The sequence below is a fragment of the Alligator mississippiensis genome, chromosome 1, assembly GCF_030867095.1.
Source record: "Alligator mississippiensis isolate rAllMis1 chromosome 1, rAllMis1, whole genome shotgun sequence".
Taxonomy (NCBI): Eukaryota; Metazoa; Chordata; order Crocodylia; family Alligatoridae; genus Alligator; species Alligator mississippiensis.
The window spans coordinates 207,277,897-207,303,543 of NC_081824.1; the positions used below are offsets into that span (position 1 = coordinate 207,277,897).

Below are 25,647 nucleotides of genomic sequence, written 5' to 3' on the forward strand. Positions count from 1 at the left end.
TTCATTAACAGACCAAGTTTATTCTGTACTGAAACTATCTTTCCAGTCAAAAGAAATGCACACAGAGGTAATTAAAAGGAACAAGTAATTTGTTTGATGGTAACAAGAATTCTCAGCTCCATTTCTGAGAGATCAGTGTTTTCTATGGTTCATAAAAACAGCTAAAACAATTCTTAGGTCAGATACTGTAAGAGCTCCCCCAGTTGCCCTCCAGAAGAACTACAGGAAAACGTGTTCCATTATCTTTGCATCTTCATCATCTGGCAAAATCTCAACCACTCCTTCCTGTGAAGTGAGGATGGAGATAATTTCCTTAGACAATTGTTCATGCTTATTCTCTGCACATGTATCTGCAATCTTCTTCCAGCCTTCCACAGTACAGACGGTATCGTTTAGTATAATTTGTTCCAAAGCATCTGATAAAAAAAATAATAAAGTTGCACAATATTTTCCCTAATAATTTTATGCACCGATGTTAAACATAGCACAAGAAGATGGATCTCTCATGGGGGATACGACTACAAATTGATTGTTCTTGTTCTCTTCTCAGTTGGATAATTCTAAGGACCAACAAAAGGAACCAAGAAAGTGGTTCCTAAACTTTTTGCACTCACAAAATACTGTCAACTCTAAAAATTTCTCAGGGTCCACCATGCAACCTTATCATCAAATATTTTTATTCATTTTGGTGTTACTTGCAATTTAATTGCTTTGTTATTCCCCAGCTGGCAATAACAAATATCAAGAAACATTAAATAGATAACAATAAATATCTATATATTTATATAACTTCACAATAACTGTTTGTAAATAACATCTTAATGTACTTACTCTTCTCACTCATTTCTTCCAACAGATGTAAGCCATGTTGCTTGTGAGCAGTAGAGATGAGTGAGAGGACTATAGCCCCAATGGATAAAGATGCTGGTTTCCTATTCCATTCTTCAGTTAGACAACAAATTAGCTCAATACTAGCACAGTTTGTCAATAGGAATATGTAATCATCTAAAAATCAAACATCAAAACATTATTACTTGAATATATTCACACATGATATATGATCATGGCCCAGATTCTGATCTCACTAAAACACTCTGAAGCAGCAATGTCAAAGATCTGGGCCACGGTGCTGCCTGTGGGTCTTGGAGCGATAGCACATGGGGTCGGTTCGGGGCATGCACTGAATCCAGTGCATATCTGGATCAGGCCCACAGACCAACCCCATGCCACTCTTCTAGCCCGCAGGGCCAGATAAGCTTGACACCCCTCCTCTAGAGAAACTCCCGTGAAATCAAGGTAAGCCCTAGCATTAGTTTTCTAGGGAAAAAAAAAAAGAAGATAAACGTCAGAGTAACTTCACAGATGATAAATTGTAGAGTGCTGTTGCAAATACCAAAGAGGATAGGGAAATAATTAAATTATAAACCTTGTGGTTATTGAAGCCTTGGGTAAGAAATAAAATGAGACAAACATGCAGCCTAACAGAACCAAGTAATATTAATGTGAAAAAGGATTTTAAATGGGAAAGAGATACTTGAAAGGCTAAGCCTAAGGGGACGTAGGGAAGAACAGAAAGCAAAACTGACTTAACTTTGCACTGTAATACGGCCACAAAAAGAAGCTAATATGATTTTGGTCTGTTTATATGGAGATGTCACATCTCAGATCAGAGAAGTGATAGCCATTTTCCATAGGGCACTGGTGAGACTGTACATTTATTAGAATGCTGCAGATAGTGACAAGCACCACACTAGCAGATGGAGGCTGACATACTGAAAAGATTTACTGTGATTTACAGAAAAATGATTGATTGAATAAAGGAAACAAAAATATATGAGCTAAGTAGCACAACCCTGCAATATACTACAGCTAGCTCTTCAGTGCCTACTGTATTTCCTGCTGCACGAGGCCCTAAATTTGTATCCTTTGGCTACATCACTAGATAGGTCATAGATATTTTGAAAGGAAAGAACTACAGGAGAAATCCTGGCCCCACTTAAATTACTGGCAAAGCTTCTATGGATTTCAGCAGAGTTAGCATTTCATCCTCAAGGGAAGGAGGAACTGGTTAATGTGAGGACTCCAAAAGGTAAAATGCTGCCTTTTCCATGAGTGCATCTGCATGCAAATGTTAAAAATAGCAACTACAAATCGAAATGGCTGTGCTTTCCCTTTTCAACAAATGGTACTTTCATAGTAGTGAAGCAACAGTAGAACCCAGATTTTTTGCATGGTCCACAACAGGTTCCTAAAATAAGACCAACCTGCTCAGCTGCTTACTGTGGCTTTTACTTCAATGGGCACCACTTCTCCAATCAGCACTTCTCTTGGAGCACAGCTCTGCCCTATATAACTTATTAGAGAAGCAGTATCATTTGGAATAAACTCTGCAGCAGAAAGCTAGAATGCTTCTGTGGTCCTGTACAGCTGTTTGCTGTGACTACATATACCCTTACCTAGATCACAAACTCGCATTTTCTCAGGGGTGTAAGAAACATAAAAATTGCAATTTCTACTATACAAGGAGATGTGGTTTTATGAGAAAGCAGAAATACATTAGATGAAATCTAAACCCCAAATGAACACAGTGGTAAAACCTTCACCAATTACAACAGACCTAGGATTTCACACCAGCAGACCTGGGGTCATGGCTGTCTAGCTATGTGTTCAAATGTACTCTCTATCATAACTCATAGTCAAACTAAAATCCAACATTTTGGTGTTGATCCAACTACTTAGGCACATGCAATGAGTAAAAGCACATGCCTAAACAGCGCAGGATCAGGACCTTAAAATAGAGATATCATAATGTATATATTACAGAAACACTCATGTACACAAACACAAGTTGTGAAGCATGCCAAAGAGAGATAGAAAGAGGATTTTTTATACAAATGCGTGAACAACAGATAGCTGATAAATCAAAAAAATAATATTAAGAGGGTAAGTAAATTCAGTCACACCTAGCTTGGCAATAGTCTTTTACTCCCACTGAGCCAAACTTCAATTCCTACAATGTCTAAGCAATAATACTTCACAAAAATATGTAGAGAACTCTATGTGGCTGCCTGTAAAAAACTAGATGGAAACCGTGACAGTTGGTTGGAAAAACAAATATTGTGTAGTTTTTACAATGACCTTGAGGTTGTAGTCCTGCTAAGAAACAGCAAAGATAGATGCAGTCAGACAGCCCCTTAAATACAATTCTTATGAAGAAAGCAGAATCTAATGCACTGGTAGACAGAAAACATTAGGGGAATTTTCACATCAAAGGGAGGGCATTCTGCCACTACTTTTTATGTTAAGATCATTATGTACAGAATTAGATTTTTCACATGAATGCATTAATGCTTGCTTTAAAAATTCAATGCAAAAAGTTACCAGAAGGATTTTTTTTTACCTGAAAAAAAATGTTCACCGAATCAATGATGAAAGACAATGTAAGACATATTCTGATATTTACCTGAAGAAAAGGATTTCAATTGCTTTATATAATCCATTGCTCCACAAATCTGGCCCTGTTTACACAGACACAGAGCAGCTTTCTTGTGTATATCGCACTGACTATAGACAATCTGAGCCAACGCCAGGCATGTGGACTTGCTGTACGGCTCAACCTCCCCATAGTCATAAATCACATCCCCTATTGCTTCAGAGAATGTCAGCCTGAAGGAAACAAGGTAGTAAAACAAACTAGTGTTACAAGTTAGTTTTCATAATTTGGAGTACAGGATTCCCTCGCCAGCACTGGGCCATGGTGAGGGATCGAGAACACCTGGTATACAGAATATTGAGCGTGGATGCTCAAAACCGTGGTTGGCAAAGCTGTAGTTAATGAGGGAAAACTGTACTTCAGAATCAACCACAATACAACTATGTTTTGTAGGTATCTTAAGGCACCAGACTAACTTTCCCTTCAAACCTTTGCTCCCCCGCCCCATCTTCTACAACGTTCCTAGCCTGATGCCAAAGCAGAGGGGATTTCTCCTTCTTTTCCATAATGTCTGAGTGCACAAGAAAGTCCCATCAGTACCTAGTGCTGTCTCAGTTCTTGGAAGTTGGGACTATATCCCTTGCAACACTCCTGGATGCATGAAATGCCAGATGAGTTTCTAGGATGCACGAGGAAGGAGGAAATGTATATGTACAATGTCCAAACTGTGACATATGGGAAGTCAGGAAAAGAGGCTGTTATTTTTGGGATGGAAACCAGATGCATGGGGCTGGACCTCTTTCTTTAGGAAATTCAGCTAGATGAGTGCATGTTTAATGAGGATGGTATATAAGAACCGGACAACATTCAGAATAGTTGGCTAGGGGAACTGTGTGGAATTGGACCAACTTCAGTCCAGGGAGAACAGTTGGAGATTTTTGCTGCCAGCCTCATAACTAACTCAAATAAGCATATAAATAGAGCAGTTTTCAGAAGCTTCTAACTTGGCCAAATCTGGATGAAATGTCACAAGGATCAAAAAAGGCACTTCCTTGGCCAAGGAATATCAAATATCAACCATCTACTCCAGAGGACAGAAACACTTCAAAGGCTCCATGGTGAAAATAACTGTTCAATACTGGCAAAAAAAACCCTTTTCCATATCATTTTTTAAATAAATAAATGGCTTTTAATTAAACTTTTTGTAGGAAATCACTTTGCAGAAGACAGTTGACATGAAAAATTTCAGCCCAAACAGTTAAAAATTTGAAAAGTTTTAAGCAACATATTATAGGGACTTAGAATGGAAAGTGTTGAGCAAGCTGAACTTAAACATTGGTACCAACTTTGTTTACAAACCAAATGATTATAATATTTGTAAAGTGCCATTTTAAAATCATGGTACGAACTGTAATTATATCAGATACATCATTTTTAACCTTGTTGTTTTGGCACAAGGACCCAGGTTTTCTATCCACCTACGCATATAAGGTATGCCATGTTTCAGTATGATACCACCACTTGCAGCATCTTATTGTTTTATTAATTTCCCTAATTCCAGTGCACTAATAAAACATACTTAAAAAGGTATTTTAGAAAGGCTGTTGCAAATGGTGGCAAAAGGAGAGATAAGGAAATATTGCTTGGAGTCAGTCAAATCTAAATCAGCCAAGTCTAAATCAGTAGATTTAGAATCCAGGTTCAACAGCCAAAACACAAGCTAGGCTTTGAGAATTACTGCTATGGTTTTCACATCACTTCAAGTCCAGGTGCCAGAATTATAATTAAGACTAATGCCAAGCTGAATGCCAAGTTTGTTTCATGGGATTTCTACCACCTTGAGACCAATCTGAATTGGACCTAGAATATGGGTCCCTTCCAGTTTGGGATCTGACTCATAAAGCTAAATTGCAAAGGCAAATCTGGTTCGGGAGATTCAAATCTGAATGCATCCTGATTCTCATAAATAAAATGCAGGGATTGGGGGCCACATGCGAGTTAACAGTTCAGGCCTCTCTCATAATTCTACTTAATACTGTGGATGATATTAATATTATCATTGACAGTACAACAAAAGTTATGGCTTTCCAATAACTGCTGACTTCTAATTTTTTTAAAAGGTATCAGACCAAACGTATCTTTTTAAAAAAGGTATTAGACCATATTTGAAAATCTTTTTACGTACATTTTTACTGAAGTGGAAGAGAGAAAGGATATGGAACAAATTTGTGCTCTAGAATGATCTAACAAAATTGACAGCAACTTAAAAGAAACACTGTATTTTGCAAAAATAGCTTTCTGTACCTTTCATTTGTCTTAGTTTATACTCACAGTGAATTTAAGCTGGATTTAACAAATGGCATCAAAGAAAGGTATCTGCTAATTTAACACTATCTGCATGGGTCTAATTTACAAAAAAAGGAGGAGATTCGCTATAGGTAGGGCCCGACTGCTTATGAAAAAGCACAAATACAAATTTTCACAAAGGGAGGGCACATACCCCTATAATTCAAAGAGCCCCAGAATCCCACTTACCTTTGCTGTGTGACCCAGTGTATAACTAGATTTAACTGTTTTTCAGACAGTGCACATTTGATTGCTTCCAGAGTCATAGCTGCATTCAGAGGGTGTTTAACTGCAGTACTTGAGTTTATAAGAGCCTCAAAATATTTCAGCAAAGGAAGAATCTTCCCTTTAATAAAACCAAGTGCTAAGGGAAGAAAAGGAAAGCCACTGATCAAAACACTTAGGAAAACAGCACTTTTACTATATTAAGATTTTTAAATTTAATTTGGCTTTGCTAATGTTCCCAAATTCCCTGGTGCCCAACCTTTTTGCCCTGCGGGCAGTGATGCCTGGTCCATCTGCAGGTCAGATCTGGCCGATGGGCTCGATTTGGTAAACAGGACAGGAGCAGAGGGACCTAGAGGACAACCCAGCCCTGATCCAGCTGCGTGGGGGAAAGGCGTGTGACCCAGCCCCAACCCAGGTGGGCTTGGGATTTGGTAGCAGGGGAGGCATAACAGTATTAACTGTCACTGCTTTCCCACAGACAAGTTTCCCAACTCATGAGGAGCCCCACAGGCAGGATGCTATGGCTCCACAGGTTGGATTTGACCCATGGGCCAGGGGTTGAACATCTGTGCCCTGGACAAATTCTCACTAAGGTTCAAGGTGCAGTGCCCCCTTAGCTGCCTTGCCAGTCATTGAGAGCCCAGACTGCCCTGTAGCAGAAAGGCTTAGTTCAGAGTATTGGGTCTCATCTGTAAACCACTAAAAAGCACATTTGCAAAACATGTGTATTTAAACCAGGCAGTTCACAGTGATGCTGAAGGGAGTAAGACTGAAACTCCTGCACATCACTTTGAAAATACACCCCCTAGTGGTAAGGCTTCAAACAGTTCACTATCACACATTCTGCAAACATCAGTTTTCCTGTTAGCACTATTGGCAGCTATAACTCTAACTCTTTCCTTGCCTTTGTCATTTATTATTACTGATTTATTCTTATTCATATTGCAGTAGTGCATACAATCAGGATTGGTGTCCCACTAGACTGGACAAGCTAGAATTCATAAGATAACTCAGTCCCTCAAAAGAGTTTACAGTCAGAGGGAGGGCCCAGTTCTACAAATATGCCTGGCTATGCTCACATGAGCAGTAGCACAGAAGTCACGGGGGCCTCTCACATGCTTATTGCTAAGAATGTGAGAAAAATTTTGGCAGATCAGGGGCCCAACATAGAGCTTACCAGCTCATTCAGACTCTAAGTATTGGTTTAGTGTAGTTCTTTTGCAATTCATTGCTTTAGATCTTTACCAATTGCACATACAGTGACAAAGAAAGAAAAACAACATTTTTCAGTGATCTTCCCAAAATTTCCTCTAGTTCAGTGGTCTCCAGCTTTTTAAAGTAGGATATCACTTTTTGAATTAAAAAGCAACCCAAGATCTACTGTGTGCCACCCAGCAGTCTACCGTGTCTCCCTGCCCAGCAATCAGTCTGTGGGGAGGGAAAGTGGGGGAGCAGATCAAGGCAGAGAAAGAAAAAATTATTTGGGGGTGTGCCCCCCGCAGCATGTAAGTCTGTGGGGAAAGGGTTGGGGGGGAAGGAAAAGGAACATGGGGGTGGGGCAGATAGAGGCCCCAGCAGTGAGGAAGGGAGTGGGGAACAGGTTGGAGCAGGGGCTGGGGGGAGTGGGGCCCTGGCTGGGCTGGGTGGTGGGACAAACGGAGGCTCGGGGGGCCACATGCCGGGTGGTGGCAGCTCTGGGAGAGGGGCGGGGGGTGCTGCAGCCAACCAAAAATTTGCTGTAGCCAGCCCAACATCGCCCAGTGCTGCCACCGCTCACCCCAAGTGCAGTCCAGCTCAACTCCCCCTGCCAGGAAGAGCCCAGCGCAGCCTTCCCCTCCCCCCGCCCCTTCCCCACCCAAGGGCATGGGGGCCATGTGCCCAGGATCTGCATATGGGGGAAGGCGGGCTGCCACTGTGGGCTGAGAGGCTGCACCGGGCTCTTCTCGACAGGGGTTGAGTTGTGTCACTCGGTGTGGGTGGTGGCGGCGGTGGGGAAGGGGTTGGGGGGCCTACAGTGAATTTTTGGGTGGCTGCAGCCCCCCTGCAGCCCTGCTCCCAGCACTGCTGCCACTTGGCTCGAGCGCAGCCCTGTCCAACACCCTTGCCAGGAAGAACCCAGTGCCCTCATGGCCCCAGCCTACCCTGCCCTGTATGCAGATCTGGGGGTACATGTCCCCCATGGTCTCCTGGGCTGGGTGCCCCTCCCTCCCCACGCCTCCAGATGAGCCCTGCGCAGCTCCATCCTGCGCCCCACCCTGGCTGTGCAGGGTCTGCCCCTGCCCCACTCCCTCCCTCCCTCCCAGCTACTGCAGCCACCCACGCTGCCCCACATTTGCGGAGGGGCACATCCCACACCCCCCCCCCATCCCCGATCTGCGCGTGGGGCAGAGGTGGCTGCCGTTGTGGCCTGGGCTTTGCATCCTGAGCCTCGCTGCAGCTGACCCAGGAGCAGCTCGACACCATATGCATCCTGCCACTGGGCTGGAAAGTGGGATGCATGTGGTGTCGAGCTGCTCCCAAGCCAGCTGCAGCAGGGCTTGGGGTGCAAAGCCTAGCCCACAACAGCAGCTGCCTCCGCCATGCACAGATGCAGGGGGATGGAGGGGGGAACGACACATGCCCCCCCCGGGGCCTCTAGGGTACACACAGTGGCAGAAGCCTCCTGTACCCCTGGACCAGCTTCCCAGGCTCGATCCTCCCACCACTCGCCTGGCCGGGGCCCGTCTCCTTACCCCTGCTCCTGCCTCACTCTGTCCCTTACTATGGAGGCCTCAATCTGGCCCCTGCCCCTTCCTTCTCCCATGGACTGACCTGCTGGGCTGGCATTGTGGGGGGGTGCATGTGTACATGCGCGCTCAACCCCCTCAGCCTCAGATCAACTGCAAGAGGCTCCATGATCGATTGACCAGTTGGTGACCACTGCTCTAGTTCTTGCCAGGAGCAACACAGCAACAGCTTCAACTACTGACATTAGCAATCATACCACAATATTTTATGTTGCCAATTCAAAGGAAATAATTGTAGGGGGGCAGGGGAAGCAAGACTAACAATATCCCAAAGAGTGTATTTCTGTTGTTTTGTGAGCTTAAGCATTCTTATTAGACTAAAAATTAGCTATATTTTAGATCTGAATGTCTAAATGAATGGAATGAAATATTGCGAGATGGTTTCAGCTAACTACCTGGGATAAGGAGTAGGGACCAAACTTTCAAAGTGAGGTTTGCATGCATCTAATTCATGAGTGGAAATAAGATAGCTTCAGGCTAGCTCTATAATCAGAGAGAGAGACAATATTCATCCTAAGCCACATTTAGACCTCCCCAGATCCTCAGCCTATTTTTCTGGACAAGCACAGAAAAGGTAGAGGAGGTAGCAGCAAGTCAGCCACGCTGCCACTACACAAGGGCAATCCAGCAAACTAATCCTTTTTCATTGCCTGACTGAAAAGTGGCCAAACAAGAGATAAAAAGTCTGAGCCCCATAGGCTCTTTGGTATTGGAAACGTTACAAGTAAACCCCACAGTAATTCATGTTTGCTCTCTCAAGGTATCTTTTAACATGAATTAGAGTGCCAGATTTCTAAATGGCATGAAACACTGCTATTAAAATCAATGGACTAATACTGATTTTTATAGGCTGAGAGTCTGTCCAGGACTTTTTTCAGCTTAAGTCCATACCTTTAAATTTCAACAGGGTTTCTTCATTGCGAAGGATTCCTCTAGGGCAGTTTGCTGCATAAAATGCTGCAGCCTCATACTGACCACTTGAAAATAATTCATTGAACCTGGGGGAGGGGAGACAAAAGAAAAGACAATGTAATGTGGCATTGGAACAAAATTTAAAAAGAATGACTGGTTGGTTTCTGATCTAAGCTGCTTATGGTGGGTTTATACACCAACAAGAAAGTGGATGACATACCTGATGGTGGGCTCATCCAGCAAGCTCATCAGCTGGCTGTCTATTAGTGACAGAAGTTTACACTCTGCTCAGCAGAGGCAAGGGTTTTGCTGCTGCTGCTGCAGGGAACCTTCGAGTGCAGACATACTCAAAGTTCTGCCAACAAAACCTTGTAGCAATCGGCAGTCTGCTTAGTCCACAGCACAGATGATGGGGGAGAAAGGTAGGCGCCAGACAAAGTGCAAGCAGCTACCTGATTTATTGCTTCTGCCAGGACTCTGAATTATAATGGAACCAAACTTAAGTAGGCACTAGCAGAGAGGCACATGCTTATAGTACATTATTTCAGAATGAAATAGCTTAATTCACATTAAGTAACACCTTTAGTATAAATGCAGACAGCAGGGCTAGGAGGTACCTTGTGGCACTGGCACACATTATAATAATGCATGATGAGATCTGATCCTTATCCCAATAATCAAACATCCTGCCATGCCACATCCCCCAACTGCACCATTATTTTAATGGGACCCTTGCAACCCAAATGTGGTTTGGAAGGTACTTGTCAGAGGAAGCCAAGGGGGTCCCCCAACCAGGGAGTTTAACCCTATGTGGCCAAGCAGTCCAGCCTAGAAGAGACTAGCCTGGCACACTGACTGCCTTAACCCGCAGTTCTCACAGAAGCTGTGGGATGAAATTCTTTAAAGCGCCAGGTCACAGCAAGCCTCAGAGCTTGCCCAGACCCAACACATTTTCTGCCTTGCTCTGTAGTGCTGCAAACTGCAATACTGTAAACTGTATATATAGAACTGAATAAGGATCCGTGGTGTTGTTTTTTTTGTTACCTTTCAATGTATTCAAGCAAATCTTCAGCCTCTTTACTCTTGCCTGGGTCATATTCAAATACATGAGATATGCTAGAGACAGCAGAAGCTGGAATATAAAAAACTTCAGTGAAGGGTAAGTACATTATAATTTCACTAGATAAAATTAGCATAGAAGTTGCCAAAGTAGAACAAGCATGAATAGACTGTGATCCATAGAAACATATATTTTTAGAACGTGAAGACTGAAATCTGTTGCATTAACAGGCAGGAATGGACATTATATATTAACCAATGATCTTTCCATTGTTTTAGGAGACTAAGACAGCTCTTCTTAGTGGACACTCGGTTAGGAAACACTTCTAGTTACCCCAAGTAAATTCTAGGGCAGAATTTTCCTACCTATGTTTCCAACCTTATAATGTAGGTACTGGATTCTGTACCTAAGGGTCAAATTCGACATACTGAACCATTCTATATTTCCACCTGAAAATGAATGCAGCTACATAGAAGGTATGCAAAGGCAGAATTTGAACCTTAGCTCTGGGACAGGAGCAGAAACCACATTTAAACTCCCAGTAGCAGTGAAGCGCCAATATGTAAACGGATTCTGATCTCTATGAAACCCATGTACCTTCACTGAATTCATAGACTTCAGATCTATGAAGACGTTATGGAAGTAGAATTCAGCTCACAGTGTAAAAGCCCACTGGAAGGGTCAGAGTAAAGTAATAATGGAGGTCTGAAGATCTTGTTACATGATTTCAGTATAGTACAAAGTGCATCACTGCACTTTATTTCAGCTCAGAAAACCTTGATTACTGTCACTCAGAGTGTGTTACTGCTCATAAAAGAGTTGAGCACTGCAGAAGACCAGTGGCAATTTGCTGGATAACATTCTAATGATTATTCATCATCTCTACTTTGGGATGAAAAAACCTGGATGTCTGGAAGCATTAACAGCAAGAGACCTCTGTGAGCCCAGAACAGAAGGGACAGGAGAATGAGCAGCATGTGAGAGGAAGTGTTTATAAAACCTACCTCTGTGTTTATAAAGCCTACCCAGCCTCACCTTTACCTAAATAAAAGCAAAACACCTCAGTCCAAATTCATTCTTGTATAATTCTAGCAATGTTTTTCCCCCTATGTCTGTATCTTCGTTGTAGCCAAAAAACTTTTGTGCCTAAATGCCACACATACAGCAGCATGCAACAGGGAATGGGCATGTTTCTTAATGCATCTAAGCAGGAGTCCAATTCTAACCAAGGCCTTAAAAAAGTGACCTCATATCATGATGACTGGGACTTTCAAAGTTGGGCAACTTAGGGGGCAACTTAACTCCCACTGATTGTCACAGAACAGGGACACTAATTCCTTTCATCCCACTTGAAAATCCTAGTCTAGTTTTGGAAAATGAAAAGAGAATATGCCAGATTTACAGCTGACACAGGATGGTATAACCCCACTGAAGTCAATGGAAATATACCATTTACACCATCTGAGGTGTAAATGTTATATTTTATAACCCCATATTTTTTTGTGATTGATAATATTTTATTTCAATTTCAATCATTTTACCTTCATCAACTTTCTCTTGTTCCATAACTTGAGAGAGAAGCTCTTGCAGCGAGGTGTTCTTGTCATATTTTGCCCAAGCAGAAACAGCATTTGCAACCAATGTAATTCTACTATAACTATAAACAATTAAAGAAGGAACAGCACATTTCAGTAGACCAATGTACTCAGCCAGACCAGCACAGATCTCTGCAACCTTATGGTTGACTTCAAAGTCCATGACTTCAAGGACCTACAAACTCTACCCTGCATCACCCCACCAATATTCTTCTCATCTTAATCCCTCCTCCCTTGCTCTACTGGATTGCCTATCCATGCCTTTCCTAATGAAAAAGACACCTTTTTCCTTACAACCCCACTGAAAATGCACTTCTTCCATATGCTTAGGATGGAGGTGCATTATGTTTATGTCATAATGAGCCAGATGCCAGCAAACTCTACTCTGGTTTTCAGATGCATTTTGGGAACCCATAATCCTGGAGCCAGTGAGTCTAGTATAATTTCAAGATTTCTAAGCATTGTTCTCTGTGATACCAGTTAGAGCAGCCCACTAAATGCCCATTTGCCATCCGAGAACCCCCTTTGTCAACCGCAATCCCCTCCATAAGAAAACCCCTGGCTGCACTCCTGTGCCAGCTCTACCCCTATTCTGCTGCTGCAATGCAATACAAAGTGAAGAGGACTGGGGACCAGGATGTGTCTGTCCCCTTGTGCCTGCTTTGCATTACTCATCTATTTAGATTATATGCTTTTTGGAGGAAGCAGCATCTTCCCTTGTATTCTACAAGACGACAAGTGCAATGCCAGAGATCGAATAATAGATGTACTGCAAATATTATTAACAATGTCAATATTAACAGATACTTATAACAATCTATTGAAGTGTTATCTATGGCCCCCCTGCCATGTTATATTTCTGGTAACCAATAAATATCAACTAGCTAGCCACAAATATGTTGAATTTACAGTTCCATAAAATGGCAAACAAGCCTTGAAAATATTACTAAAAAAAGTGGGGGCACCATGAGCCTGATATTGGGAAGGTTCTCCCCAGTGTCAGGCTCATGGTGCTCAGAAATATATATTTTTTAAAAACAGGCAGGCATTCAGTCGGGGCTACTGGGGCTGCTTTTTAAAGAGCTGCAGCATTGTGAGCCCAACATCAGGGAAAAACCCTCCAATACTGGGTTCACTGCACTGAGCAGTAAGCAAACTGAGCAGTATGGAGAGAGCAGTAGCTCTATGAGTAACTCTGGGATAAGCAGCTGAGGTATGGGACTGCCTTGAAGACGCTTTTCTCTGTGCTAGTGACTTGGGGGGGCAGATTGCTGTTAGTGTTTGCCTAGTACGTGGTGTGTGTTTGGGATTTTTTTCCTGTGGTGTGTGATTCCTTCCTTCCTCTCCTATTTCTCTTTGTTCCCTTCCTTCCTTAGATACAAATAAGGCAGCAAAGTACCCAACAGCTACTTTGCCTGACTCTTCACAAAACAATTAAGCTGCCAGACACCTAACAGAGATTATCTAGGTAAAGGGGGAAAGTTGAAGGAGGAGATAACAAAAGAGATGGTTAGACAGCTTTTGTTGAGTCTGAATGAATTCAAGTCAGCAGAGCCACATGAGCTTCATCCCAGGGTCCTGAAGGAACTGACAGACATCTCGGAGCCCTTAGCAATGATCTTCATGAAGTCGGAAATGGGCCAAGTACCAGAGGACTGGAAAAGGGCCAGTGTAATGCCCCTTTTTTTAAAAAGGCAAGAAGGAGGACCCAGGGAACTACAGACCGGTTAGCCTCACCTCAATATCTGGAAATTATTGAAGCATATCCTAAGGAAGGCCATTTGCAAGCATCTGAAGGAGAAAAAGCTGATCAAAAGCAGCCAGCATGGATTTATGAAAAACAACACGTGTCAAACTTGATCTTCTTCGCTGACAAAGTAACTACTTGGGTGGATGAAAGGAATACTGTGGCTATTGTGGATCTGGACTTCAGCAAGGTGAGAAGATCCCACGTAATCTCTTGAGCAAGTTTGTGGATGTGAGCACATTGGATTGTGAACACCCTGGAGGATATAAGTGAAATTCAGAAGGATCTTTGCAGATTAGAAAGCTGGGATGAAGTTAACAGGATGAAGTTCAATGCGGACAAATGCTAGACCTTGGGAAGAATAATCAAAACACAAATACAAAATGGGTGACACCTGACTGGATGGCAGCACCATTGAAAAAGGACTTGGGAATCTTGGTAGACCACAGACTCAACATAAGCCTGCGGTGTGATATAGCCACACAAAAGGTGAATGTGGTTTTGGGCTGCATCAGAGCATGCAAGATGCATTAGGTGCAAGCCTCTTTATGCAGCACTAGTTAGGTCTCATCTGGAGTAGTGTGCGCAGTTCTGGGGTTCACATTTTAAAAAGGACTTGGAGAAGTTAGAAAAGGCGCTGAGGTGGGCAAGAAAGATGATCAAGGGCTTGGAAGGCAAGTCCTACAAGGAGAGGCTGAAGGAGCTAGGCATATTCAGTTTGCGGAAAAAGCGCTTAAGGGGGAACATGATAGCAGTCTTCAAATACTCGAAAGGTTGTCATAAAGAGGGAAAGACCTTTTCTCTCTTGCTGCAGAGAGGACATGGGCCAATGGCTAGAAGTTGCCACAAAGTGAATAGTCAGATAAAACTTCTTCAGTGTGAGAATAGTAAGGCAGTGGAATAGGCTGCCTAAGGAAGTTGTGGACTCTTCAACACTGGAGGTGTTCAAGAAGAGGTTGGATAGCCCCTGGTCAGAGAGGATTTGGGCATAGCTATGCCTATTTTCCACCATGGGTATTTCCCATGCTTCTGCGCTTTGCTGGTTGTGTCCTCCGCCCCTTTCTGTTATATGCGTCAGGGTGTTTTTAAACCTCCCTCAGAGGCATTAGATGTTGGTTACAACTAGGGTTGTGGACTTCAAGTGGGGTGTGGCAATTCTGCTAGCAGCAAAGCCAGAGGATCCTGGCTACAGGATCTTGCCCCTCCACTTAAGGTCAGACCCACTGCCACACAGTATGACCTAGCTGGCTTAACCGAAACATGGTGGGATTCTATGCATGACTGGGCGGTAGGCATTGAGGGGTACAAGTTGTATAGGCGAGAGAGTGGGAAAAAAAGGAAGGGGTGTAGCTCTCTATTTTAAGGAGCAGTACGCATCTTCCATCATCAAGGGGGGGATAGAGGAGGGGAATACCGAGGCATTGTGGGTCAGGATCCAGGGGGGGCCAGGGGAACAGGACTTGGTAGTGAGGGTCTATCACAGACCTCCTCATCAGGACGATGAGCTAGATGAGGTATTCTCCAGGCAGCTCTCAGAGGCCACTCAGGCAAGGGAGGCAGTGGTCATGGGGGGATCTAAATTACCTGGACATCTGCTGGGAGGAGCAGACAGCCAAAACAAACCACTCACGTAGGTACTTAAACTGCATGCAGGACCTCCGCCTACCCTCCACCTAACCCAGGTGGTGTCCAGTCCCACCAGGGGTAGCACCCTGCTAGACCTGGTCTTAGCAACAGGGGATGATGTTGTGGGGAACCTGAGAGTACACAGTAACCTGGGAGATAGTGACCATCACCTTATAGAGTTCACTATCCAGCAAAGGGTGGGAAAAATATCCAGTGGGGCTAAAGTGTTAGACTTCAGAAGGGCCAACTTTAGTAAACTTAGAAGGCTAGTCAGTGAGGTGGTAGAACTCAAGAGCATCGAGCAAATGGGGGTCCAGGAGGGTTGGAGGTTTCTCATGGGAGTGATCCTTGGGGCGCAAAAGGAGCCTATCCCCTTACGCAGGAAAGGGGGTAAGGGGATAAAAAATCCCCCTTGGCTGAACAGGGAACTCCAGGAAAGACTGGGGGCAAAGAAGGAGATTTATAGGCAATGGAAGCAGGGGGCAGCCACCAAGGAGTAATACACCTCCCTGGCGTGCTATTGCAGGGAATCAGTTAAGAAGACCAAGGCAGGACTGGAGCTTAGGCTGCCTACAACAATTAAACAATAAAAAGTCCTACAGATACATAGTAAGCAAAAGGAAGGTGCAGAGTAACATAGAGCCCCTGCAGGACAAATCAGGACAGTTGGTGGTTGACACAAGGAAAATGGCAGAGCTCTTCAATGAGTTCTTTGCTTCAGTATTCCTAAGTATTGACCAAGACAATCCCCCCACCTTGAACATAGACAGATGTCCAAAAGACACCAGATCGCCAAAGGTTAGTGCTGACTTAGTTAAGGAGCACTTGGAAGGGCTGGATGGGTACAAGTCAGCAGGCCCAGATGACCTCCATCCACAAGTCCTGAAGGCACTGGCCAGTGTCATAGCTGAGCTGCTGGCATGGCTGTTTGATTACTCATGGTGCTCTGGCCAGGTCCCTGAGAATTGGAAAAGGGCCAATGTGACGCCCATTTTTAAGAAGGGGAGAAGGGATGAGCCAGTGAACTGTAGACCAGTCAGCCTTACCTCTACCCTTGGGAAAATACTGGAAAAAATCAAAGAGTGCATTTGTGAAGGCCCAGCAGGGGAAATGATGCTGAAACAAAACCAGCATAGGTTCATCACAGGTAGATCCTGACAAACCTTATAGCATTTTATGACCAGGTCACACACTGCCTTGACACAGGAGCTGAGGCTGATGTCATCTATCTGGATTTTAAGAAGGTCTTTGACAGAGTTTCGCGTCCTATTCTCATAGGGAAGCTAACAGGCTGTGGAGTGGATGCTTACACAGTCAGCTGGGTGGCCAACTGGCTTAGGGACTGCACCCAGAGAGTGCCTGGAAGGAGGTGGGCAGTGGGGTCCCACAGGGTTCGGTCCTTGGACCGGTGTTATCTAATACCTTCATCAGTGATTTGGACGAGGGTTTGGAGAGCGCCCTCTCCAAGTTTCCAGATGATACCAAGTTATGGGGCAAAGTTAACGCACTGGAGGGCAGGGAGCAAATACAGGCCGATCTGGACAGGTTGGATCAACGGGCAGAACGAAATAGGATGCAATTCAACAAAGATTCCACCTACGGAGGAGGAATCCCCACCTAGGGAGGAGGAATCCCCAGCACGCCTACAGGTTGGGAGATGACATCCTCAGCAGCTCAGCGGCTGAGAGGGATCCCGGAGTCATAGTTGACTCCAAGATGAACGCGAGCCGGCAGTGTAACGAAGCCATCAACAAGGCCAGTTGGACCCTGTCGTGCATTAGCAGATACATGACCAACAGATCGAGGGAGGTGATGTTGCCCCTCTATGCGGCGTTGGTCAGGCCGCAGTTGAGAGTACTGTGTCCAGTTTTGGGCACCTCACTTCAAGAGGGACACAGAATCTGAAGAGGGTTCAGAGGAGGGCCACTCACATGATTAGTGGCCTCCATGCAAGACCCTACAAGGGGAGGTTGAGGGATCTGGATCTCTTCAGCCTTCACAAGAGACGTCTGAGGGGAGACCTTGTAGCCGCCTACAAGTTTATCAAGGTAGGACAACAGGGAATTGGAGATGCACTATTTACCAGAGAACCCCTAGGAGTAACTAGGAATAATGGATGCAAACTAATGGAGAGTAGATTCAGGTTAGACATTAGTAAGAATATTTTTATAATAAGGGTGGCCAGAATCTGGAATGGGCTTCCAAGAGAGGTGGTACTATCACCTAACTTGGAGGTGTTCAAGAGGAGGCTTGATAGACACCGGGCTGGGGTCATCTGACGTCGGTCCTCTTTCCTGCCAGGAGCAGAGGGTCAGACACAATGGTCCTTTGTGGTCCCTTCTGACTCTACAATCTATGAATATCTGAAGTCAGGAAGGAATTTTACCTCATGACCAGCTTGGTATGGACTGTCAGGGTTTTTGCTTTCCTCTGAAGCAGGGGGGTTGGCCCTCTACCTAGAACCTCTTGAGCATATGACATTTTATAGAAGTAGGACATTGGCTACCATGGTTCCCTTCCTTCACTTGTGGCAGATTAGGGTGTTAGGTCTATGCTGTGCGAGGGTTAAGGGTAGTCTTATACAGAGTTTTGATTATGGTTGTATAGGATGGTTAGGATAGAGATAATCCCACCTCAGGCAGTGGGGTTGGACTAGTTAACCTCTGGAGGTTCTTGCCAGCCCTGCTTCTCTATGACTCTACTGCACTGGGTTCAGCTGCACGCCCGCTTTCTTACATTCCTGGGTGCCCATGGAAACAGCCCCTGACGAGTGGGGGACTCCCAGCTCCCCAGCTGCTGCTTCCAAATTTCGTGGGGGGGAAAGGTGTAGCTGTAGAGCAGGGAGCTTTTTACTCTCCAGTTCCAGATGCCACCCCATGCTGGCAGCTGGCTTTTGCACAATTGGGGTTTGAGGAATTTTATGCCTCGCTCCCAGAATTGTGCAAACTGCCATTCACATGTAGCATGGCAGGTAGCGTGCTTTGGGGAATGAGGCATAAAATTCCTCAGACTCCAATCACATGTCTGCCAGCAGCCTAGGTAACAGAAAGGACACTGCAGAGAACCCTCCTGAAGCAAAAGCAAATATGACAGGGGTACCTGTACAAAGCAAATATGACAGGGGTACCTGTACCTAAGCCTCAGTTTCTTGTTCAATGCCTCTGCCTCATCTCGTTGACTTAATGAGCGCTTGAGCTCTTGCTCTAACACTGCCCTGCTCTCCCGAGGGATGTATTTTGTTATTATGTCACCTTTCAATTCCAGCACTCTCTTCTGTAGCTGAGCTAGGTGTTTAGAAAGAGTATCCAAGTTGAGTGATTCTTTTATACTCAGACCTGTGGAAGAAGAAAATGCCTTCCATGAGCTTTGGCTGTATAAACCCCTACAAGAAGCCCCCACCCAATGAATAGTGTAAGAATCCAGAAAGGGCTTGCACAGAAGGGCTGAACTTATCATAAACTGTCCCAGAATCAAGGAAATCTCTCCTCTGATCTGTACTGGCCTAGCACTGAATTTAGCCCAGAGACCTCAAAATTTGTACAATAGTAGCAACTCAAAGGACATAGAGAAACATGAGGCAGAAGTGGAACTAGGCTCTGCCTCTATTTCCTGGACAAACCAGTAGAACTTGATAACAGCAGCATATATATGCTTCCCACAGAAAATGAGATTCTCTGGAAAGTGGTATGGGCCAAATTCTCTTACATCTATTAGGCATATAAGCAGACTTTGGTGCCTAATGTGATTGGATTCCACTGAGTTGCTGAAGAACCCTTAATACAAAAGGTTGGTGGGTCCTCCTCCTCGTAGCTGCTTTTAATTAGAGACTCAGTCTTAAAGACAAGATGCTACAAGGTAGATGCATTAATGGATATTCAAGGATTTGAACAGGGTAGAACAGACTCATACTTAGATGCCCAAGTCCACTTCAACATCCAGTAAATAGAACAGGATCTGGCCCTGTTTCCAGTGAAGCACAAATCCTCCTACAGCTACCACTTGGTCAAAGTGGCTGTGCATGACTCCAAGAGGTGCAGATGTCTTGCAGATTCAATGCACATAAAGTTTATCTTTATTTGAGGACAAAGCACCATCTCAAAAGACACTCTCAGAAGAGCCGTATAGTAGATTTTACCTGGTATAGGCTTTGCAGGGTTTAATTGCTTTCTTTGTGTCAAAGCTTCTTTAGAGGGCACCTTTTTTATATCTCTTATTTTCATTATCAGATTTTGAATTTTAGCAGAATTTCTCTCAATGATCCTTATTCTGAAAAAGGAAAAGAGTCTCATTTTTTCCCCACTACTTTTGAATCCAAGACTAGGGGTAAGCAACCTCCAGCACAGGGGTCAGTGAGGCACACAAAGGCATTTTGCTTGGCATGTGCACCTCAGAGGCTATACCTCTGTACCTGCATAAATGCAACCAAATGGCGCTAGCCCTTAAAATGCGAGAGGTAGTAAAGCACTTTCCCAGCTTGGGAAAGTGAATAAATTATGCATCCTCCATTTCACAGGTTTCATGTTAAAGCCTCTTAATATACCATATTTACCCAAATCTAAGACTTCAAATTTAAAACAATCCCCTCCATAGTTAGTTTCTATATATGGAAAATGATTAAATTTGTAGTAATTTTTCATGTTTAGAATCTAATTATTGGAGGGTTATCTTAAATTCACCCCCCTCCCCATTGCAGCAGGACCAGTACCACTAGTGGGACACATGGGGGGACCCCCACCCCTTCCTGCCTGTCCTCCCCCTCCCCCGATGCATGTACACTCCAATACCTGTTCCCTTCTTACAGCACCGGTATAACCGGATGCCTGCCCCCACCCACATACACCTTGCCCCTCCCCCGTACCTGGTTTCCCCTTACACGCACTGGCAGCATCAGCTGCATCTTGTGTTTTGCCCCAGCCTGGGGCAAGAAGTACAGAGCATATGCTGCCTCTGACCCCAGTGCAGGGGCAGGGAGCAGAGGCTGAGGGGTGCAGGTGGACAGGGAGAAGCAGCTATGGTTCCCACTCTAAGGGCATGTCTACACACTGCCATATGGTGCTGTTGTTATGGCACTGTACTTTAGTGCTTCCTTTTGGAAGCACTAAAGCACGGCACAGTAACTGCCCATACTGCACCATGCGCGTGGTACATGGTTAGATTTTGCCGCTAAGGCAACATAGCTGCCCATCACATGTAGACCTATGTGATTGATACATTGTCCTAACATGACGCAACATATTACTACATCACCATACAGCAACTTGTAGATGCACCCCAAGTATTCCCCTATACAGTATGCTAGAGGTGACCTTACTTATCTTCAAGTTGGAATGCTCTTTTCCTATAATTCAACAAAGTTGTAGGCTCAGATGCCAGAGCTTTTAATTTTCCATGAAGATAAAATGCACTCCTGTGGTTGTCTTTTAATGCTTCAATAAATGCATCATACTCCTGTTTGATTGACGTCAGAATGTTCTTGTATGCTGAAACATGTTCTATTATCTGTAAAAACATACGTTTGGGTGGGGTTTTTTTCCATTTGCAACGTTATATACTGAGAGAAGTAATAGCAAAACAATTCTGCAAAAATCTCCTAACCACATCACAGGCAGATTAAATAAAAATCACTGGATATAATACACACTTCACATGGTTTCACTCTGCAATGCAATGCTAGTGCACAAGAACCATAAAGTGAAACTGGCAAAGCTTGTTTTCATTGTCTGGACTGACTGAAGAGCACAAAGCAGACACTGGATACAGCAAAAACTAACCTCTAATACTCCACTGACAATGCTGAGGACTTTCTAAAAGTCCTCTTAATATGAGACAAGGAATCTAATACCCGAGTTTGATTTCCCAAGTGCTTACTAAAAATTACCATATTTACCCATATCCAAGATTACTTAAAATTTAAGATGACCCCCCACCCCTAATAATTAGATTTGAGTCACACAAAATTATAAATTGGTTATGATTTTCCATGTATAGAATAATTAGTGGAAGGTGGTCTAAATCTGTTCCCCCACAGCTGTGGCAGGGAAAGCAGCAGCAAGGGGTGAGGGGTCAGATTCTTGCCCCTTGCCTCCCTCCCCATCCTCGTCTGCGCTGCCACTTGCCCCCCGCCATGTTACCCACCTGCTGCCTGCCCCCACACTCCCTGTACCCTCCACCCCCTGGCTTCCCACCTCTTGCCCCCTGTGCACATAACTGCCTCTCCCAATCTTCCCACCTATCTCCCCTATACCTGACCCATCTCCAACCTATGCCTGCCTCCACCACCTCCTTCCCTCCCTGCACCTTTCATTGACTGCTTACCTTCTGATGCTCTGCAATCAACAGCAGTGATAGCTCTAGCCCAGCCAGGGAGAAGCAGAGGCAGCAGCTCTGGGCCTGGCCAGGCCAGGGCTGGAGCCAGAACAGAAGGAAAGGTGGGGGAGGGAGGCAGAAGGCAGGGGGACAGGTGATGCAGTCCCCCTACTGCATAAGTCACCCCAGCTTGGAGCAGACAGCAGCTCAACTCCAGCTCCAGTTCTGGCCCTGACCCCAGGGCTCAAGCTGGAGCAGAACTGCTGCCTTTCCTGGGGCAGTAATCATACCCAAGGCAAGGCTTTTTATTCCCACCATGTCTTACATTTGAGTAAACATGGTAATAAGCTCATTAAAATGAGAGAGTTAGGTGGGGAAAGAATCCAACCCTCTTGAGATTTTATGAACCAGCTTTCTGTCTGCAGTAAAAATAAAATAAAAATGGCAGAGTTCAGAAAGAGAACAAATAATGGACATAAGATAACTGGCTGCATTGAGAAAAAGTAACAGGCTACCACTACAAGGTTTGATCTTCCTTCCTTGTGTCCTTGTGACAAGTTATTTATCAGAATTTGTAGATTCATTGAAATCTGACAGTCACACTTTTAGCACTTCTGCTACAGCCTCAAACTTTGGCAGGGTAGATTTGATGTATATAGATCAACATGGGTCTTACAAGACCAAAGGAAAGACCAACATTTATACTAAGTCTCTAAATCTATTTATCTTATGAATATATATAGTAATAATGGATTTCAGGTTAAATTAATTTAATGCATCTTAAAAACCACTAAAACATAAGTGTCAGGACAAAGTGTCAGCTAGTTTTAAAAGCACCTGCCTAGTGCATAGCTGCATTACAGAGAACTCTGTACACAATTCTGCTTATCTGGGGAGAAAGATATTCAATACAAAACCTTAAGGAAATTAGCATGAAGACAAAAAAAGAGTCTTTAAAGATAAGAAGTAAGACCCCTAATGGAAAAAATGTTAAAACACAGACACATTTTGTGAGGCTGCAAAGAAATTAATCATCTTCCAGGTCTTGAGATAGGAGGCAATACGCTGGGTATGAAAGCAGCCTATCCACACTGGCACCAAAAAATTGTTTCTGTGAGTGTCATTATCCCAGATTACTCCAGCGACATGTCATTCCAGTGCTTTGTAAAATGATCCTTTATAATGTATTAAGAATATTATATCCATTGTTGTAATGTCTGATTTCAGACACTATTACTGAAACTCAGGGCAATTTTCTTTCGATTTCCTGGCACAAAAGGGGTTTGTCAATTGTGCAGCAAATCTGCTATGCAGGGAAAAATCATTTTTTAAGTCAATGAGCCCATCCTCCTGTAAAATGCAAACTGCAGAGTCCTAGTAAGGGGCTCAGAAATTAAACACTAAACTTTGGGATTGTACCAAAAAGCCAAGAAACATCAGTATCTAAGAGCAGCCATGCTAGCAACACAGAATGTTCACCTTAAATCATGTTGTATGGTTCACAAATGAGGTTTTTTTTTAAATCACACTTTACTTTTTCTATAGATACTTTGCAGCTAAGATTTTGGGAACCTCTGACCTTCCCCTCAAAAGGAAAAAAAGCAAACACTTTTCAAATGATCCTCCTTTCCCTCAATGCATGACTGAGTTAGAAATCCTGAGAAATAACATATTGCTCACATCAGAAATATTTACACACAGAAGTCTATTTTAAGGTGCACTCCTAAGTCACCAGGTACTTTGTCACCAACTAAAACAGAAATATGCAGGGAAGTGACTCTGCATCTCTTGCTGCTAAGCACCTGTCTGCACCATCCCCAAACCACGTTCAGGAGTGTCAGACTCATTACGAAGCACAACCTATTCAACATGCACCAACTCATGAAAATGAGGTGACGAAGCTGCCTTAGAGCAGCCCTGAGCCCCTGCCTAGAGGTGCCCTTTGGCCCCATCTCAGACATGCTTCTTAGCATACCTGAGGGCTGCTCTCAGACTAAGCTACCTCTTTTAAGGGAGTTGGTGCTTGTAGACTATGGCATATATCATGTCAGTGCTCTTAAACACAGCATGGAGGCGATGTGGACAAAACCCAACCACTGTAAAGGAGTAGCTGCTTCCCTGTTTCAGAAATGCCAAATGTCATGATCAGCTCCTGTCACCAGTCAAGAAGTGCTCAGTGCAAGCAGAGGCGAAGGTGTGCAACTGTGATATGAATCCTCAAGCCCCAAGTGGCTGTCCTAAATGCAAAGACAGGAGCGGCAAAAAAAGTGCTCTGTTGGTTCAACATTCCTAAAATATCTCCTTACGCTAGTGCGTGCATGACTCTTGTCTGGGCAGCCTGGGAATGACAGAGCAGCGCCAAGGTGTCCTAAACAGCAGGAAAGCTATCCCTATATATCTCTGGAAACTGGTCTGCCTTTTTCTCTCCCAGAGCTGGTCTGTCTGGGTCAGACATGAGATAAAACATACTGGTGAGAAGTCTACCCTGCTGCTTCAAATCCTGTGGCTGAATGGAGGAACTGAATTTCTAGGGCTGTCAAGCCAGTCCCTTTAAACTGCTGATGTTTCATAATTAAAAAAAGCCCACCAGTCTGTAAGATAACCCTGCTGGCTGCTCATTTGCACAGAAAATGTTTTCCTCCCGTGATTTGTTACCTTGTCAAATACATGTCGGTATATAATGTAATACTCCTCAACTGGCCCTTGCTCGGTACAGCCCACTTTTTCAACTTCTGTAAGGATGTAGCTTTGTATGCTGTCCAGAAATGTCTGATCGCTCCTTGAGGGGATGGGAGGGAGGATGGGATGCCCCCTCCCTCTGATGCTACAGGAAGACATTGCGGACAAATGACTCGGGCATTTCTTTTGGCCAGTTAAGCCTGCAGTTGCCTCCTCTTCAATTAAAATTAACACTTTAGTCAAAGCCTGCAAGAGAAGGTGAGACCGTTAGACCAACCTAGCGCAAAGGAGGCAGGGGCTTGAATCCAGGAACACTGATGTCCCCAGCTGCGCACAAAATGCTTGGGTCCTTCACAAACAGCCCCTCTGACTCAAGGCCCAACTGCCTTGCCACATAGACAGGAAGAGACCTCGTCTAGAACAGGGACGGCCAAGTAGCCCCAGCAGCCTCTGCACGTGGTGGGTGGTAGGAAGGAAGGGAACAGGCAGCACGAGGACAGAAAGCAGAGCAAGAGATCAGTAGAGAACCCAAGACAGGCAACAGAACGCAAAGCAGCCAATAACGGGGAGCACAAGGCGGACAACTGAATACCAAACCGTCAATTCCCACAAAACCCCACCCCCACCCGGATGCCCAGGGCGTCCCCCCGTATACAGCTGCCGCCAAGCCCCTCCCACTACCGGGGCGGAGTTGCGTGTCTCCATAGTGACGAGCAGCAGGGACGCCCCGCCCCCGCTTCCGGCCGCAGGACCGCACCCCTTGCCCCGCCCCTACCAGTCACCCCGCGGCAAGCGACCTGCCCTCAGCCCTGCGCGCGCGGCAGTTGGGGAGCGCGGGGTGCATTGTGGGAGAGGGCGGTCCCGAACGCGCGGCGCCCGACCACCGCTCCCAGCAGCCCTCGCGGCTCGCGCGCCCCACCCGCCCGGCC

The 25,647-nt window shown here is 44.7% G+C and overlaps 1 protein-coding gene across 5 annotated transcripts; it reads right to left on the reverse strand.

Moving 5' to 3' along the window:
- Positions 1–25,623, reverse strand: CLHC1 (clathrin heavy chain linker domain containing 1). Of its 5 annotated transcripts, none has more exons than XM_014595112.3 (12): positions 25,494–25,623; positions 24,695–24,964; positions 21,045–21,232; positions 19,869–19,999; positions 18,861–19,068; positions 12,307–12,422; positions 10,750–10,837; positions 9,685–9,791; positions 5,969–6,143; positions 3,464–3,666; positions 832–1,005; positions 1–416 (listed from the first exon to the last, which is right to left on the reverse strand). In XM_014595112.3, the coding sequence occupies exons 2-12, from the start codon at positions 24,875–24,877 to the stop codon at positions 220–222; spliced, it is 1,770 nt and encodes a 589-aa protein (XP_014450598.1). In that variant the 5' UTR covers positions 24,878–24,964; positions 25,494–25,623; the 3' UTR covers positions 1–219. The 5 variants fall into 5 exon arrangements, with proteins under 5 accessions (XP_014450598.1, XP_006274500.2, XP_006274499.2 ...); XM_006274438.4 differs by lacking the exon at positions 25,494–25,623 and adding an exon at positions 25,400–25,441; XM_006274437.4 differs by lacking the exon at positions 25,494–25,623 and adding an exon at positions 25,400–25,439 and having other exon boundaries at positions 18,867–19,068.
- Positions 25,624–25,647: the final 24 nt, after the last annotated feature.